Below are 18,886 nucleotides of genomic sequence, written 5' to 3' on the forward strand. Positions count from 1 at the left end.
TAGGCCTGCTTCCCACAGGCAATGTTTCCCAGAAGCACCCTCCAGGTTGCAGTAGACCTGTGTGAAACAACTGCTGCAAGGCTACATGCACAATTATTGGTTAAATGACGAATAATATAGATTCCAGCCATAAAATAATGTCGTTTCCTTGAAGGAAAGAAGTGAAGAGAATATCTCGTTGAATAAAGTACTGCTATAGTTCTTTACAAACTTCTTAGTATTTTGGTAGATGTCCACTTGTAACGATTGCCGGTTCAAGTAAAATCGCTGTGTAGAAAAAATTATGGAAATGAAGCGTCCCCCCCCCCCCTTATGGAGCTTGTCGCGCAAATAAAATGTGCTGAAAGAAAACCGTAACTATTTAGAAACGTATTATTAAAGGTTTGTGGCTATTCAGCAATGGCATCAGTCTGACACAGCAAGGATATGACGATACTGCCACTGGCTGGTGATGGACCACTTTTTAGGAACCGTCACTCGAGACCGGTGTGCCTGTCACTTGCAGAAGTATCGATAGTCACCTGTAAGCTGAAAGGGCTGCCCGGTGATGCAGTGTTTCAGAATCGTCCACAATGGAAGCAGTTAAGGACATCACGGAGACGGCGGCCGTGGACCTGGGGGACCTGCTGGACGCCGGGGACGACGCCGTGGTGATACTCGAGGCGGGCGACACTCGGCTGGTGGCGCACAGGGCCGTCCTGGCGGACAGGAGCCCTGTGTTCGCCGCCATGTTCGCCCACGACACCCTCGAGGCCAGCAGCGGCGCGGTGAGGATTGCCGACGTGGGGGGCCCGGTGCTCAGGCAGCTCGTCTCCTACCTGTACACCCTGCGGGCCCCCCAGCGGCCCGGCGCGGCCCCCCAGCTGCTGGCCGCAGCGGATAAATACGGGGTGTCGCGGCTGAAGGCGGAGTGCGAGCGGCAGGTGGCCGCTCAGCTGACCGTCGAGACCGCGGCAGCCGCAGCCGTCCTCGCAGTCCGCCACTCCTGCAGTGACCTCAGGCGAGCCGCCATCGAATTTATTAAGGCACGCACCCACGAGGTGATGGCCACTCAGGGGTGGGCAGATGCGATGCTTCATCAACCAAAAGACTTGATCGAAGTGAGCCGGTTGCTGTACGATCCACCACCACAAAGCAGGTAAGTGTGAGACAACCAACTCATTCGTGTCCCTCAGTTCTCGATGTGTCTGTGTGTGTGGGTGTGTGTGTGTGTGTGTGTATTTGTAAGACTATAATTTTTGTCACTGAGTTTCCTTAGGTGTGTCACTGCTGTAAGATACGCAATCATAGACCGTCATTTCCTGCTAGCTCACGATGCTATCATTGTCCTCTTGTAGCAGGTTAGCTGAATCCCTAAGCTGAGTCCACTTCATTAGCAGGTATGTTTTCTAGCAAAAATCATCAAAGAACCAATTTGTAGACATTTATCTGTCGAACTACACGTGTATGAAAAGTTGTTCTTTAGGTTTCGGCATCAAGTGTCAGGAGAATAGGATACATTCACCGTGTGAGCGCAGCATGACGCATTCTGCTGTGCACACAAAGCTGTATTGCCCAACCCGGCCTCAAACACAGAGATGTGTGTAGTTTGTAGCCGGCAGCCCTTAGGGTCGCTGTAAGGCTGTCCGCATAAAGCAGCGTTTAAAGTTGTTCAGTGCCTCTGTGGCTGATGACAATGAGACACCTCTGAATAGTGTCACGCTGCATGAAGATGACGACCAAGTACGTCACTTCTGGCCGACACCTGGAGCAAGGAAGTGTACTGCACAACGGTTTGAGGAGGGTGGCAACATATTTACAGTTTTCGACAGCTGGTGTTGATCTGCGGAATTTTCTTCGTGTAGTAAAGGAGAATATCAGAGTAATCGCTGTTCACACCTCAGTACTACAGCTTTGTTCTCTGTCACTTTCTTTCTTCATGCAAGTCATATGCCAGTAACCTCCCCAACATAATTCTTTGTTCTCTCCAAATCCAGGCAGTACATGGAAGCTTTTGAATTGCTCTAAAGGAACATTATATGACAGAATAATGGTTCGCTGTCAGGTCTTGTATGGAAGATGATCAGAAAACCTGTTCAAGTAAGCATCGGTGCTCCAGTGTTTTTTTTACTGATCGATAGCAGCGTATAACAGTTTATAGCTATCGTGATATTGTGCGCTTTTCAGGAGCGCGACAAAGATATCTGGTTACAACATTCATTGGTATATGTTAAAAGTTCGCACATACTGACGCGAATACAGAAAAAAAAACTTTTACATGTTAAAAATCGCAGTGATAAAGGCTGTAATGTCACACGGTCAGGAAAATGAAATGGAAAGAAAATCATAACATATGGTCAGATGAATAATGGGGCAGTATCCACAGAATGAGGAAGTTGTATTATGCAAGAAAGGTCAATTAAAAATGGGTTGGTAGGGAAAAAAGTGATCTGTTGTGAACATTTCAGTGATATATGCCCATCAGAACCAGTAAACCAATCCAACAATAACTCTGGCATGTAAGACGACTTCACACATAGAAAACCCAGACACAGAGAGGGATTATGAGAGCACATGATGCGTAACACTATATTTAAAGAGAGATAAACATCTAAAAATCATGGTGTATTGGAATGCAGTAGCAGGGGACGAGTAAAGACAGATTTATTTATGAAACAATTTAGGGTCGTTGGTACAAACAAAAGAGGAGAAAGGATCCTAGACCCCTGGATTAAACTTGTCCAAGTAACAAGAATTACTCTGTTCAAGAATCAAAACAAAATCAATAGTCGGCAGTGGTGGTCTCTTATGCCTAAGCTCCTCAGGGTTTGGACCAACATGTTTGTACCACTCTATTTTGATGTAACAGGTAGTCAAAGTAACAACAGACATGCAAAGCAGAAACTTTGCCAAGTGTAGATCACATTTCTGTCTGTCAACACACTTAGAGGGCTGAGATCCCATCATTTATTTCTGGGAAGAGGGGGTGCCGGGTCGAACTCTTCACCACAGAGCAGCATTTTCATCCAAAGTCTCCAGTTATTTGTTGGATGTAGTACAATCTTTGTCTTTGTCTACAGTTTTTACTCTCTGCTGCTTCCACCAGTACCATGGCAGTTATTCCCTGATGTCTTCAGATATACCCCACTTTGCACAGTTCCTTTCTTATCAATTCACCTAATTCTCAACATCCTTTTATTGCATCCCAATTTGAATGCTCCAAGTCACTTCTCTTCCTGTATCTCCCATAATCCATTATTCATTTTCATACAATACTGTGCTCCAAATGTACATTTTCAGATATTCTATCACAAAATTGAGGCCTATCTTTGGCAGCAGTAGCCTTGTTTTGCCTGGAATGATCTGTTTTCCTTTGTTAAATTACTTCATATAACAATCTCGCTCTGTCCCTCAGTGTAAATTGGCTTCCCAGGTAGCAGAATCACTTAAATTAATTTACTTTGTGGTCCCTAATTTTGACATTAAGTTTGACACTGATGTTATTTCTGTTACTCACCAATATTTCCGTCTTTCTTTAGTTTAAATCATAATTCTGTGCTCATCCAACTGTTTATTGCATTCAACCACTCAGGTACTTCTTTCTCGCTTTCAGTGAACATGGTAATAACACCAGTGAATTTTATCAATGAAATACCTTCACCCTCAATTTTAATTAAATTCTTGGAAGTTTATTCAATTCCGCGAACGATTGCTTGATGTTCAAACTGAACCCTTGGCGATACTAATTCAGTCCCTCTTTTGCACCTTTTTAATGACAGTATTCCTTCATTCAGTTTTTGCTGTTCCGTGTTGATTATTGTGCATATAGTAATTTATATAATCTGCTTGTACTCTATATCTCACTCGTATTTTTTGAGATTTCACACATGTCGCATTACTTTACATTGTCAATCTTTTTAAAGGTGGCCTAATGCAATGAAGGCTGCGTGATTTTCTTTAAACTTTGCTTCTCTTTTGAAGTGTAAGATTAGATCTATCTCTCTGGTGCTTTCACCTTTGTTAAATCCAAACTTACTTTCTTGTACATATTAATCGTGTCAGCAATTAGGATTCATAAGCTATTTAGCTCATTGTGCGAAATCGTTCGTATTTAGTGGTCCTTACTCGCATGTGGAGTGTGTAGATGATATTTTTCTGTAAATTTGTTGCTATGTCTATAGTCCCATAGATTCTACAGATGAAGTTGAATAGTTGTTTCATTGCAGCCTTCTGCAAGCATCATATAAACTGCAAGTGAATGTTATGTAACCATTCGCTTTGTTTTTGCACAAATCGTCCAGAGCTTTATTAAACTCTGTGTCTAATGGCCAATCCGCTATGTTTTCCAGCTCGACTTTCAGTTTCCCTTCCATCATGTCATCCAATAGTCCCTCTCCTCATGGAGGTTCTCAGTGTACTTTTGTCAGCCATTCCTTTCTCTCCCGCCCGCTCCCCCCCCCTCTCTCTCTCTTTCTTCCCCCCCCCCCCTCCCCCTGCACTTAGCAGCGGAATTCTTTTCTAACCTCTTACACCCAAACCTGCAGATGTCAGACAGATCAGTACCAAAAGTTGCAGGTCGATAATAAACGTTAATTAAAAGTAACACCAGGACTACAGAGCACTTCACAAGCCTAACAGTGAGTATGTAACGTATGGTGCTTTCATGTGGAAGTTGATAGAGCCTAAGATTCCTGTATCAAAGATCATGGGTTCACAACCAAACGACCCTACATTTGTACCGTATTATGTGTGAAAGTGCTATACGGGACGACGCGCTTTTTTTTGGGTCATCAGTCTTCTAACTGGTTTGATGCGGTCCATCCCTAATTCCTCTCTTGTGCCAACAACCTTTTCATGAGAGAGTAGCACTTGCAACCTATGTCCTCAATTATTCGCTGTATGTATCCCAGTCTCTGTCTTTCTCTGCAGTCCTTGGCCTCTGTAACTCCCTCTGCTACCATGGAAGTCATTCGCCGATTTCTTAGCAGATGTGCTATCGTTCTGCCCCTTCACGTTGTCAGTGTTTTCCATATATTCCTTTCCTCTCCGATTCTACACAGAATGACTTCATTCCTTACCTTGTCAGTCCACATAATTTTCAACATCCGCCAGTAGCACCACAGCTCAAATGCTTAGATTCTCTATTCCAGTTTTCCCACAGTCCATGTTTCAGTACCATACAGTCCTGTACTCCATATGTACATTCTTAGAAATTTCTTTCGCAAATTAATGCCTATGTTTTATATCAGTAGAATTCTCTTGGTCAGGGCTAGTGTGCTTTTGATGTCCTCCTTCGTCCATCCGTCTTTGGTTATTTTGCTGCCCAGGTAGCAGAATTCTTTAACTTCATCTGCTTCATGACCATCAATCCTGATGCTAATTCAGTTTCACTCAGGATAGGAATGTCAGCAGCATATCATATCCTTGATATCCTTTCGTCTTGAATTTTAATTTCACTCCTAATCCTTTCCTTTATTTCATTGCTTCTTCTTTGTACAGATTGAACAGTAGGGTGGAAGACTACATCCCCACCTTACACTCTTTTTAATCCAAGCACTTTGTTCTTGGTCGTTCACTCTTATTATTCCTTCTTGGCTCTTGTACATATTGTATACCACACATCTCTAGCTATAGCTTAGCGCTATTTTTCTCAGAATTTCTAACACCTTGCACCACTTTACAATGTCGAAGACTTTGTCCAAGTCATCAAATCCTATGAGCGTGTCTTGATTTTTCTTTAGTCTTGCTTCCATTATCAACCACAATGTCAAAATTGCCTCTCTAGTGCCTCTACCTTTTCTAAAGCCAAATTAATTGTCGTCTAGCACATCCTCAATTTTCTTTTCCATTCTTCTGTATACTGTTCTCGTCAGGAACTTGGATGCATGAGCTGCTGAGCTGATTGTGCGGTAATTCTCGCACTTGTCAGCTCTAACAGTCTTTGTATTGGGTTGATGGTATTTTTCCGAAGTCCTAAGACACATACATTCTATGCACCAACGTGAATAGTCGTTTTGTTGCCATTTCTCAGAATGATTTTAGAAATTATGATGGAATTTTATCTATATGATCTGCCTTATTGGATCTTAAGCCTTCCAAAGCTCTCTTATATTCTGATTCTAATACTGGACGTGCTCATGACATGTAAAACGGCTGTTTGGAGTTCACAGCAATGTTCTCTTGGTAGTCCGCTTTCGGTTCATTTCACTGAAAGCAGTAAAGCTGTAGAGTGCTTTAGTAGTTTCACAGAATATACAACCAGAACAGAAAAATAAAGAAACAGTTGCACCGCACACGTGGAAATAACAGCAATAACAATAATCAATAATAGACAACATAATAAGATCAATGATAAGTACATGATGTTCAACTAACGAAGCAAAAGAAGCAGACTGTCAGAAGAACATTGCTACAAACTCCGGAAAGTCTTTGTACATGTCAGGAAAATGTTGTCCCATGTAACAGCTTCGCGCCAACACGGTTGTCACTAGTGGTATTTGAACGTTATACCTTCTCATCCACGCGAGATCTAGGATGCAGTTACTCACCGATGCGCTCTTTCCGTGCTCAGTAGCTCTCGTGATTTAACTACCGTTTACACGTGCCCTGTTTCGGTTCATACTCCATCGACATAACAGCTTTTGGCACTGATCTGAGAGTCTGACATCTGGAAGGATGGGTATTGGTGTTGTCATCCTTGCATTTAATTTCACTGAAGTATCTTTAGGCTTTTCTATGTGCTGAATGTGTGCATCCTACGATCACTTTTTATTTATTTACCTGAAACTTATTGCAGTCATTCTACTTCATCGTCCGTCGAACTTAGAATTACATTCTTTAGCGACCTGTAATACTTTATTCCTGGCTTTCCGTGACTATTTTAGTACTTCTGTCTTTCATCAATCATTTTATGTATTTTTTTCGTTTGCTCAGATTTCTTCAGAGTTGCCTTCCTTGCTCCAACATTTCTCTGTTCAATTTTCGTGTTTCGCGTTGTCAGTGACACCAGCTGCTGAAATTCCAGCTGAGACATTCATTATCGTGTTATCTACAGTCTCACAGAAGTTGAAGAACCCATTCCATTCGTCAGCTCTTCAGTATCCCATTTATCTGCACATTGATTGCTCCTAACAGTTCTTTTCAGTTTGTTCACCACCATAACTAACTGACCCTACGTCTGCTCGTGCGTACCTCTTGCAATTCACCGGATTCTCTATCTGGGAACGATATAATGCAGCTGGAACCTTCCAATTCTTCCAGGTCTGTCTTATACACCAAATATACACCACGACCTTCCTCCTTAACCTTGTTGATGGCCAGAGACGCTGAGGCGCTGAAGCAGTCATACAAATATCACAGAACAGAGAGTGTAATTCCGCCACACAGAGCAGGGGGTCTCTCACACAGGGAGCGGTGTGGACAGAGCCAGCTGCGCAAGTCCCACAGAGGACTGTTCAGTAATGACTGCGCATGGTAAGCCAGATGTCTTGAAATTTTTTCTGGAGCTGCTGTCCTACAAGTCATACATATTTCAAAAGTGGTTGTTAAATAAGGAAATTGAGAAGTAGCTCAAAGTGTTAATCACGATATTTTTCAAATTTTGGAACTGCCACCTGTCCTTAACATTTGACTGTCTGTTACCATTACAACAGCTACAAAGACAGGCAGACGTACAAATGCCTCTACCTGAAGCACATACTTTAGTCTCTACTGGTCTCAGATGCCAGACTTCAGGGATTGGTACCCAACCAGTCCTACGACGTTTATTATGTATAGTAAAACGACAATATCTAAAAGGGTGCACATGAAATGCGAGGTAGTTAAGTTATGTGGGTCACGTACAAACAGGCACAATCCAGTTCAGATCATTCGGATACTTTTGAGAACGATAGTACCAGAGCTGGCCCGCACAGTGGCTCTGTAATTAAGTTTCGTGTAGGTGTCAGGCACTGTATGTACATTTTCTTCCTGCTTGATTTTGAACTTCCTGTTGTGTGGTATGGTCAGCAACTGCTGTGGGGAACTCAGGTGGTGCAAATGAATGTGATTACCGCACTGGTAATTCATTTGTATTTACTGGACCGCTACTCCTGTTGTCGGCGTGTATGAGTGTGTGTGTGCGCTGCAGTGGGCCGTCCCCAGGACCCCACGAGGACACGCCTGCTCACACTGTGCCTCTCTCTCTCTCTGTGTGTGTGTGCAGCCCACCAGCCGCTGCACAGCTGAGGCCCGCCACCACTGCCGCCACCACCTCCGCCACCACCACCACCACCACCACCACCACCACCGCCGCCACCACCACCGCCACCGCCGTCACCACCACCGCCACCGCCGCCGCCACCACTGCCGGCACAACCCGCCAGACTCCTGCTGCTGCTGCTGCTGCTGCTGCACCGCCCACGACTCCTGCACCTGATGACGCCACTGTCTCTCACTTGCGGTAAGTTCTCACCATAACACACACACACACACACACACACACACACACACACACACACACACACACACGACCATTCTGTGGTAGATAAGATTTAAATACCGAAAAGCAAAGTGTAAATGCTGAGTCTAGAGTTAATGACGGTCAGCAAAGCGAACGTGGCACTAAAATCAGAACAATACAGTCAAATGAATAATGGGGCTGTATCGACATGATAGGAGGTTGTATCGTGAGAGAGAGAGTCATTAAGAATAGGTTGGTAGCGAAAATAGTGAGTTATTGTTAACAGTTCAGTGATTTATTCTCATGCAGCGAATGTCAGCGATAATTCAGGCACATACGCCAACGTCATACACAGAAAATCTGGTGGCAGGGAGCGACTGTGATTGCACTGAATGTGTGACTCTCTCTGTCAAAAGAGGTAAACGTCCAGCACTCTTGGCATATTGGAGTGGTCTAGCAGGGGTCAGATAAACACATGTTTGTGAGACCATTTGGGGTGGTTGGCGGGACTGAGACAGGACAAAAAGAAAAACAATTATTTGCCATAAAATTTCCGCTAATAACAACAAGTATGCTCGTCAAGCAGCAAAGAGAAGCAAATGTCGGCAGAGCGTCAGCTCGTCAGGGTGTGGACGACTTTGGTCGACCCGCCGCAGTGCGGAGTAACAGCCAGTCCCAGTAACAACACACATGCGAAGCAGAAACTCTGCCTGCTGTTGACCATGTTTCTGTCTGTCTGACCAACAAGTTTAGAGTGCTGTGACCGCCCAGAGTCCACACTTACTTGTGCTGTGCGCTCCTATCTCTGTCCTGCCCTACAGGTTTTACCCTCTACAGCTACCTCTAGCACCATGGCAGTTGACCTCTGATGACTTCACATGCAACCTATTACGCTGACCCTTGTACATGTCACGGTTTACCACATATTGTTATCCTCACCTATTCTGGAGGGACGTTTCAGGGTTCCTCTGGTATGAGTTCACCTAATTTCAACATCCTCCAATAGCACCGCATTTAGGATGCTTCGATTTCCTTCTCGTTTTTTCCCGTAATCCACGATTCATTTTCATACAGTACTTTGTTACAAACATACATTCAGAGGTTTCTTCCCCAGTTAAGGACTATCTTTTGTACCAGTAGCCTTGTTTTGGGAGGAATGTCCTGTTTTCGTGTGCTAGATGACTTTTTATAACAACCTCGCCTTGTCCGTAAGTGTAAATACGCTTCGCACATAGCAGAATCCCTGCAATTTGTAAGCTTCGTGGTCCTTAATTCTGATGTAAACTTTGCCATCAATGTTATTTCCGCCACTCCCCAATATTTTCCTCTTTCTTCTGTTCATTAATCCTAATTCAGTGATCATTCGACTATTTATTACATTCACCAACTCCAGTGATTCTTTCTCACTTTCAGTGAAAGAAATATCGCCAGGAAATTTTATCAATGAAATGCTTTTTACCCTCAGTTTTAATTAAATTCCTGGAAGTTTCTTCAGTTCCACCAACGATTCTTTAGTGTTCAGACTGAATATTTGCGGAGACTATCATCATCGCTATCTTTCACGTTTCTTAATCAAAGCACCAATCCTTCCTTATTATTGTACATATTCTGTGTTTTCTGCTCTTCCCTACGTCTTATACCTATTTTTTTTAAAGTTTCGTACACTTTCACTATTTCACATTGTCAAATGTCATATAAAGATCTACAAATCCAATAAAGATCTGCATTTTTCTTACACATTCCTTCCACAATCAGGTCGAAGGTCTGATAGGCCTCTCTCGATCCTTTACTCCAAATTTAGTGTGCTCGAACAGACCCTCAGTTTTATCTTCGATTCTTCTGCGTGTTATAATTATTCTTGTTAGTAATTTGGATTCATGTTTAGCTCACTGGGTGAAAGCTGTCGCAATATCGACCCTTGCTCGCCTCTGTAGTGTTTGGATGGTGTGTTTCTGGCAGTCTGTTGTTATGACTCCTGTCTCATGGATCCTACAGACAAACTTGAATTGTCATTTGATTTTCACCTTCCCAAATGATCATGTAAGTTCCGAGGGAATGTTAACTAACCGTTCCACCTTGTTTGTGTCCAAGTTTTCCAGAGCTTTGTGAAATTATGAGTGTAATGGCCAGTCCCACACGTTTTCCAATTCGGCTTCCATCTCTTCTTCTGTCACGTTATCTGTTAGTTCCTCCCACTCACAGAGGTCTTTAACGCACTGTCTTCTGGCATCTGCCCTCTCCTGCCCGTTTAACACTGGGATTCCTTTCGAACTCTTTGTGTAGTCATCCTTGCATTTAATTTCACTGAAGGTTGTTGCGGCCTTTTCCATGTGCTGAACGCATCCTTCTTATGTTCCTTTTCTTTTCGATTTTTTCTAATTGTTCCTGCAGTCATCCTATTTTTCCTTCCCTCAAATTTCCGACTGATTTCATTTCAGCACTGTGAACTCCGACTTGGTTCCTGGAGTGGCAGAGAATCGTCCTGACACATCCACCTGATATTTTCCTGTCGTTGTCATCGATGGTATAGATTAGAAGATTTATGTTTCCGAGTCCAGAAAGCTCGTTTCAACCTCAAACTAAAACCACTTTAACCTTTTACACCGACGGGGTCAAGGAGAGAGCTACATGAGATGGTTGATGCGATAGCTCAGGGGTGAAGCGTTAACCCACCAAAAGGGTGACTGTGGTAGATGTAGGCTGAAGTCTCGCTGGAAAGATTTTTTTTATTTCTTGTGTGGAAGAGTTACCCTCAGGTAGATCCACAAGCAGTTAAAAAGTCCTTAGAAAACTTTTTTTTCCTGTCTTGATTCAGTGTACTGTAGTGAAAACTTGACGATTTGAAAACGTAGTTGCTGCTGTTTCGTCTTGTACAGAGATAATTTTTATGCAGAAAAAAGTGTAGAGATTTAGTTGGGGCACTGAATAACCTGTTAACTTGATTTCGTTATATGCCTGCACACACTGCTACTTTTCCACACATACTTCCGTGGCAGTTCTGCAACGCAACTTCATTGTGACTGTGGGCTGCACTTGGTCACAGCCTGTTTTTGCACAGGAAGGCACAATATCTCGCCAACTCATGACTATTTATGGGCGTTTGTGCTATGGGAACATTGTTTTATTGTAGTATATTTTTCTTGTAAGGTTAGCTTAGTAAGTTGCAATTCCTTTGTGTTCGTACAGCGTATACCTCATTGGTTGTTTTGTTGGTTTATTGAACACGCTAGCTAAATATAAGAAATGCGTTATCATCAGGAATGTAGTCTCCCACATTATCTACCGTTATCGAACTTGTACTGTATTCATTCGATTGTTTCATTTTCCTTAACAGCGTTTTGAATGCTTTCTCTTTGGTCATTGATAAGATTTTCTTGTCTTGTTTGCTTTTCTGATTGGAAACAGTGTGTTATTCGAACCTTATGAAAAATCTTTTGTAATCGGTGTTACACTGTCTTTTGGTGATGCCAATGTACGTATCTGCAAGGAAAACCGCTTTAAGTGAATAATATTAAAAATAAAGTTATTGAGTCATAATGTAAATAGTGTCAGGTGGTGCTAAAAAAGCGAATCACTCATGGTGAATGAGCTGCATCTCTACAGCACATGTAAGGCACAAAAAACAGAAATAGATACAATAGCTACTGAAGAGTACGACTATCCGAATAATCACCTCTGCTCTCTATGTAAGACGTTACATTTGCCGTCGGTGAGTCTGGATATTATTCGTAACAGTGCTTTGGATCAAAATATAAGTTAGAGAAATGCAAATGAAACTCTGGGAAACGCTTCACGTATTGTGGCCCCTGGTCAGTACTGCAGCAGACAGTGTCTTCGCGTCTTCACGAGGCAAAATCGCCAGTGATCATAGCATCAGCTGAGCCAACGTATTCTCCGTCTCGCTAATGTAACGCAGAATTGGCAAAGTCACAGAATTCATTTGGCAACCACGTGATCATTGATTTGGTCAATTCAGTTGATATTTTGTTGTCACTTCCGATAAATAACATGACAGATTCTCACTTCAGGTTGAACACAGAGGTGTCAAATTTGTTCCTTGATTCCAGAAAGACCATTCCGCGCAGAACATGTAAGTAATCTCATATTTTAACGCTACTGAGTCTCTCTATTGGCGAAGTGTACCGCAGTGGGAGCGCAGTAGTAGCGCCAGCTGAATGGAGACCCGGCTGCTTTGACTGGGGAACGCTGCGCTAGCCGCAGGTCCTGGTCGCGCGACCAGCCAAGTAGCCATTCTGTCTGCTGCCTACACCTGCTCTTACAGAGTTACAGGCTTCCAGATCGAAAACCATCGAGCAAGTCGTACCGCCGCCACCTTAAGGCTCATCACAATTTCAGTTTACTACCCAGTTGATCCAAAGGTCAATGATTCAAGAAACTGTTAATGTGTACCCTTTTAGAAATTATGGTTTCCTCCTTATACCACACACTGTCTGTGAATATGCACGGCACGTGTTCCCAGGCTTCAGCTGGCTGTAATGCAGCTCGATTTCGAGAAGGCTTTCGACAGGGTGAGCCACCGGTGCCTTCTGAAAACAATCCATCGCCGACATCACTGGTAGAGTTTCGAAGAACTGCACTTTGTAAATCATGATCAGTGGTCAGGTGACCAGGCAGCTCGCACTCAAGAGTTGTGTGCGCCGAGAGGTGGTCCTGTGTGGAGGGCCTCGTTCGCCACTGCCGCTGAGGCCCTGCTAGCCGCTCTGCAGAAACAGCTGCGAGGGCTGCACGCATGCGCAGACACACACACACATGTCGCCATAATATCGTGTGTAGGGCGTACACAGGTGACATGGATGTGGTGATCTCCGGCGAGAGCGAGTCGCAGAAGGCGTTGCAGGGCACCAGCAAATACCAACTTGCGTCAGGTGTGAAGATAAGCAACATAAAATCACACAACCCCAAAACACGCGAGACCTCAGTCCAAGTTCTGGCTCTGGACTACAGGTCTAATGTAAATCGTACTGCAGCTGCAAACTCTTAAGAAAGTGCTTGCCAGCGTGCCAGTTGGAGTCAAAGAACATAGGGCGAGAAGAGTTGACGACCTCCAAAGGGCACACTTTGCACATATGTACATGGTCTCTAAAGTCAACTGCGTGGCACATGTTTTACCCATACCACGTGAAACAGCAGCAAGATTTCTGTCAGCTACGAGACATTTTCTAACTCTTGGTAATATTTTTAAGATAAAGTTTGACACGTTGACCATCTCAGGCGGAAACGGGGGGGGGGGGAGATTAAATATTTTGCCGACTTTGGGAGAAAGTGAGAAACTATATTCGTGTGTTCCACACACGACATGCGGAAGAAGACAGACTCTGTCCTCACGCCGCACTTACCAGAGGAAATTACTCCCACTGTCTGGGTTCCAATGGCTTTCATCATTTTGAACAATTTTGATTCCAACTCAGTTATACTCAAACCAGAGTTGGCCGTCGAACATGGTAAAAGTCAAGAACATGTGCGTGGAATTAATGAGAAGCAAAAGCGGAAACGTGACTGTACAAAAGTAGCCGCACTACGGCTGGAGGGCCATCTGGACAAACATCGGCACCCCTCACCTACCAACGAGTGTGAAAACTACCCGGTAGAGGGCAGTAGACAGGAAAGTAGCAACCGAAGCGAAACCTGAGGCAGTCCACCTGGGTGGTCGGCAGCACGTGAGAGAATTACGGCCTGACAGCAGGCGAGGTTGGTACGCGCTCAAGTGAAGGACATCTGGTGAGCTATCGGACAATTGTTAGCCACGATAACACGAACTCTGCTCCCAGTACCTTGCCTTCCAATTGTTTTGAATCGTAGCGACGTGCCGTGTGAATGAAGGAATGCTGTAAACCGGCTAAGAGGACAGACAACGCACCACCTGCCAGCAGAGGGGAGCGAGGCGGGCGGGCGCTGGGTGGGTCGCCGCACGCACGCCGGCCACGAGCGGGCCGCGGGGCGGCGCGTGCGTCGCTGAGGCGGGAAACTGCCAGAGGAACTCCGCAACATGCTTCAGTACACACAGTTACGTGGAGCAGTGTGCAAAGTGAACAGAAAAAGGCGTAAACGCAAGAACATCATAATGTATCGTCCTTAAGCTCTTTTGTGTTAAACGGTGTTTCTTACTGCCTTATTTATTTTTAAGGAAACAGAAATCTAATTTGAAATACATAGGTCAGAAGCGATCTATTTTGTGTTGAAGGAATCTCGGAGGAAAAGCTGGTCCTCACGACAGAACACATGCTACTTTTTAGTACACTTTATTTCACTTCGTTCCGTATGTCGAAACTCCTTTTGTCCAGAAGCGACTGCACTGATTTCTGCTGTTCTGCGTTACATTCACCGTCACCCGCTGTATCAGGAATCGCAGCACGGAGCTTCCAGCGCGTGCACTACTCAGGGATGGCAGAAGACCAACTTTCCAAAGGAGCCTCGGGAACTGAGGCATTGGGCGAGTTACAAGATGTTGCGAAATAAATCGGAAAGCAAACCATCGTTAACACGGAGCTTGGAAGGCGTCGCTCTCAGCTGAGTTAGTTTGTGTGCAAACACGGTCTTTCAGATGAAGTGCTAAAAATAAAAAAAATTAGAAATGAAAAAAAATAAAAAAATTATGCGCGAAAATAGCGCAGCGACTCGGTGACAGGTATGGGCAAGGCGTCGTGGCCAGACCTCGGAATGGTTAAAAAATTAAATGAAAGGAAAGGGGTTAAGGGCGCGAGTTTCTAGTCTGCATGTAGTGGATTCGAATACCGCAACTCGCATGAATTTTAATTCGTGGTAATAGTTGCTAGTTAAAAAAAAGTTGAAATGATTCTTGCTACATATGCTGAAGGTCTGGGTTCGTTTCTCACATCCGGCAATCATTTTTAACAAGCATAAGCAGCATCTCTGCCACCTCTGGTAGCCTGGAGGAGAGTCGCTACAGGTTGGGCCCTGACAGAGGCGGAAGTCACGCCAGGTCGAAACTCTGTCACCAGTCACCTTTCTTAAGCGATATTTTTTTTAAATCAATGAGCCAATTGCTGTACAAGGCCGCAGCGCACTTGACTCTTACTGTATTCGAGCCTGAGACGTGGAAAATATTGACGATGGACTGGAATTAGAACTCGGATCTCCCTTTTCGCCACGTTTGATCACTTTCAGATGATGCATTTCCACTGCTTCATTGTCTCCACTTGTCTGCAAAGTGATAAAGACATTCACAAGAGACATCCCTGGGTTCGAATCCTGGCATGTCGCTTTAAGTTGCAGCATGAGCTCAGCAAAATACATGTGAGAAATTATTCTGATTTTACCGATTCTCTGGACTTTGTTAACAATAATGGTGGTACTGGTTTCGAGTCCCAAGTCACACGGGCAGCTTTTCGTCCTGTCGTGTCAGTTTCAAACATGCCACCCCTAGCTACTGGTGAAAGAGAATATAGTACAGTCGAGGTATCTTTGTATGTAGTCAACAACGATGTGTCTAGGGTTCCATTCCTAGTCGGCAGAAAATTTTCATCATTGTATTTACAATACAGACATCCGCACATTTCGCTGCTAATGAAGTAAATCAGTGTAGAACGTCTACGCGTGACTAGAGGTCAGTGTCGATAGGTACTGAGTTTGAGTGCGCATAACGGAAAACACTTTCGTCTCCTGGTTTCAGTTTGTCATCTCATTGCTGGTTAAAAACGACGATTTCTGACGTTTCATTGTGCTTAGTTAACCATCCGATTAAGTGCTGCTATCGAATCTCCGGGAAACACAATACTTTATGGCAGATCATTTCAAGTTTCAGCTTGCACACTGTTTGTTACTTGTGACTGAAACCATACTTGAGATATTTCGTCTTTACTTGTTAGATTGCATTCCCGGATAGTAGCGCAGTAAGAAAACTTTTGTCGTGTCATTTAAAGGAGGATGCTGCTTTCTGAGGTTTCATTTATTACAATAAGTTTGAATATGCAAGCGTAATGGCTGTGTAATGTCCAATAACACGTTTCCTGGTATTTGCATCATCGAAGTGTCAGTTTGCACGTAAGCCGATAACCACACAGAGCAGTTTTCTCTTGTGGCCTCATGCAGTGAACATTTTGTACAGGCAAAGACTGTACCGAAAACAGAGCAGAGGAACAATGTTATGAGGACTGATTACAAATCAGGCGAAACACAATTCAGATCGTTCCGTAAAGTTTCTGGCGTGCAGCCGCATAAACTCAGCCTCTTCTCGTAATATTTCGGCCGAACACCGTCCCGCCATCTCCAGAGCGAGCCGAGGTGACTGACGCTGCCGCACTTGGTCCGTCCTTTTAAACCCGAGGACCGAACCACTGAATTCATGCGGCTGCACGCCAGAAACTTTATGGAACAGTCCTTACGCCGCAAAAACATGAAGATGGACGACAACTGAGGTCGTTTAGATGATTTTGAGCATGGCAGTACTTGTTAAATACATGTGCGTATGCTATGAGGCCATAAAATGTCACACACACACAGTTTTTTCTATAGGGGTGGTGTTGCCGATTTGGTGTTTATCTCTCACATGTTTTGAATAAATTGTTGTCTGTGTGTGAGAGAGTTTCAGTGTTTGGTGAGGCTGAATGCAGAAAACTGCCGTTAACTGCAGTGAAATTTTTTTGCCTGCGTACCAGGAATGTGTGTTTGAAAACCAGGAGACGGGATTCTTCTTGGGTGTGACGTCTGGCAGTGAAGCTGCAGACAGAGACCAGTGTCAGCTGCAAGAAGCCTGTCCTGTGGTGGAGGTGAGCGACTGGTTAGGTGTTGCGTCCCGAGAGCGAAGGAGCTGACTTGCAGGAATGAGTGTGACAAAATGTCACAATGAAATTCTTTCAGAGGTTGTATAATGCTATTTGTAATGGACGATGAATGAAGATTTTCTTATGAGGGGGAGAGAACAGATTTGCTGTAATTTAATACATATACACAAATGCGCACCGCTTTGTACTGTGGAAGGGGGAATACGGTAGGTTTGTTTCAGGACAGATTTGTATCCGCAACAGTTGTTTCCTCGTGTGGCTGTTTTCCCCGTTCTGTGTGCTTGTGTGTTGTGTGTTTGCAGCAGAGAGTGGCAGTTTGTGTGTTTTGTGCAGGAGCCTCTCTGCAGAGGAGAGGGCCAGGAGGCTGGTCCAGGCGGCTGAGGAGCGGGCAGTGGGGGAGCTGAGGGCGCTGATCGCCGCAGGGGCCGACGTGGGGGCGAGGGGCGGGCGTGAGTGGACCGCCCTGCACTGGGCAGCGGGCAGGGGAGACGTCGAGGCGGCGAGGCTGCTGGTGGGGGCGGGGGCGGCGGTGGACGCCAGGACTAGCGGTGGGTGGACGCCGCTGCACTGGGCGGCATACTATGGCCACGCAGAAGTGGCGGCTGCGCTGCTCGTCGCGGGTGCCGACAGGGGGGCCACAACTGGTCGTGGGGAGACACCGCTGGACCTCGCCAGGCTGCGCAACCAGAGGCGGCTGGTGGAGATGCTGTCATGAGGCAGCCAGTCCAGCGAACCCTGTGCAAAAAAACAGGAACTGAAAGAATCTGTGGGACAGCAATATTCATAATTCTTTAAATAAAGATCCAAAAAACTCAATCCCATTGTGACTCACTAATTTCAGACCTCTTCAAGTAACATACAGCACACACATACTCTAAGGAACGTTGTAGCAAAACCCAGACAACGCCAGATAGCAGCAAAATAATTCAGGTAACAACGGACAATCCTTCTCTCACGAAAAATGTCTCGAGTACACTTCCAGACAAAACATGGCAAAACTCAACAGTTCACTGTGAACAAACACAACTGCTCTATAATATCTGATCGCTGAAAAGTATTTCACACCAGTCAGCAAGGTGCTGCATCAGACTATTCTAATTTGCAACATACCGAGATTGACGCTATATCAGTTCTATCACCAGAATTTTCGCTCCTGACATCAGACTCAATTTACTTCTCCATATTCAGCAAACATTCTACTCTACCGTACCTGTTGTGTTTAATAACGATGAGATATTAGTAGCGGTATTCACACTACATAATGCGACCATCATCTGGAACCATACAGTCAGTCTACATTTAACTAAACACAATCAGACCACAACGTGACACGCATACAAAATGTGAAGGAAATCGTCTGTATCTGGTACTGTTGTCTCTACTTGACGTAAAAGATTGCAACGAGCAAAGTAATCCTAGTTGTATTGGAGACAGAACACAGAGGCCCGAGTTTCAGCACACGAAAGCAGTTTCGCAACGACGCACACGAGTCGGTCACAACGGCACAGCTGAGACGGTGACGCAAGTCGTGGAGCTACAGGTAATAAAATTACAGTTACCTTCACTCATACATCGAGTAAATAAGTGCAGTGGAGAGTGTACACGCCTGTCAACTCAGCTGCTGTCGCCTCACTTCACTCCCTGCGGCCGCAGCTCGCCGCTCCCCGCCACTCCGTGGCTCCTGCCACAGCTGTCAGCGGCCTCT

General features: G+C 44.7%; 1 protein-coding gene across 1 annotated transcript; it reads left to right on the forward strand.

The window, feature by feature from the left end:
• Positions 1-572: 572 nt before the first annotated feature.
• Positions 573-17,896, forward strand: LOC126108863 (speckle-type POZ protein-like). The gene is made up of 3 exons (XM_049914227.1): positions 573-1,138; positions 17,515-17,630; positions 17,775-17,896. The coding sequence occupies exons 1-3, from the start codon at positions 573-575 to the stop codon at positions 17,894-17,896; spliced, it is 804 nt and encodes a 267-aa protein (XP_049770184.1).
• Positions 17,897-18,886: the final 990 nt, after the last annotated feature.

The sequence above is a fragment of the Schistocerca cancellata genome, chromosome 11 (genome assembly GCF_023864275.1).
Source record: "Schistocerca cancellata isolate TAMUIC-IGC-003103 chromosome 11, iqSchCanc2.1, whole genome shotgun sequence".
NCBI classification, from domain to species: domain Eukaryota; kingdom Metazoa; phylum Arthropoda; class Insecta; order Orthoptera; family Acrididae; genus Schistocerca; species Schistocerca cancellata.

What these genes read in the sequence shown, in the direction of transcription:
- LOC126108863 (XM_049914227.1), top strand. Translation starts at nt 573, where the DNA reads ATGGAAGCAGTTAAGGACATCACGGAGACGGCGGCCGTGGACCTGGGG. An exon ending in GATCCACCACCACAAAGCAG is followed by an intron (nt 1,139 to 17,514) that starts GTAAGTGTGAGA and finishes TGTTTTGTGCAG; the next exon opens with GAGCCTCTCTGCAGAGGAGA. An exon ending in CGTGGGGGCGAGGGGCGGGC is followed by an intron (nt 17,631 to 17,774) that starts GTGAGTGGACCG and finishes ATGGCCACGCAG; the next exon opens with AAGTGGCGGCTGCGCTGCTC.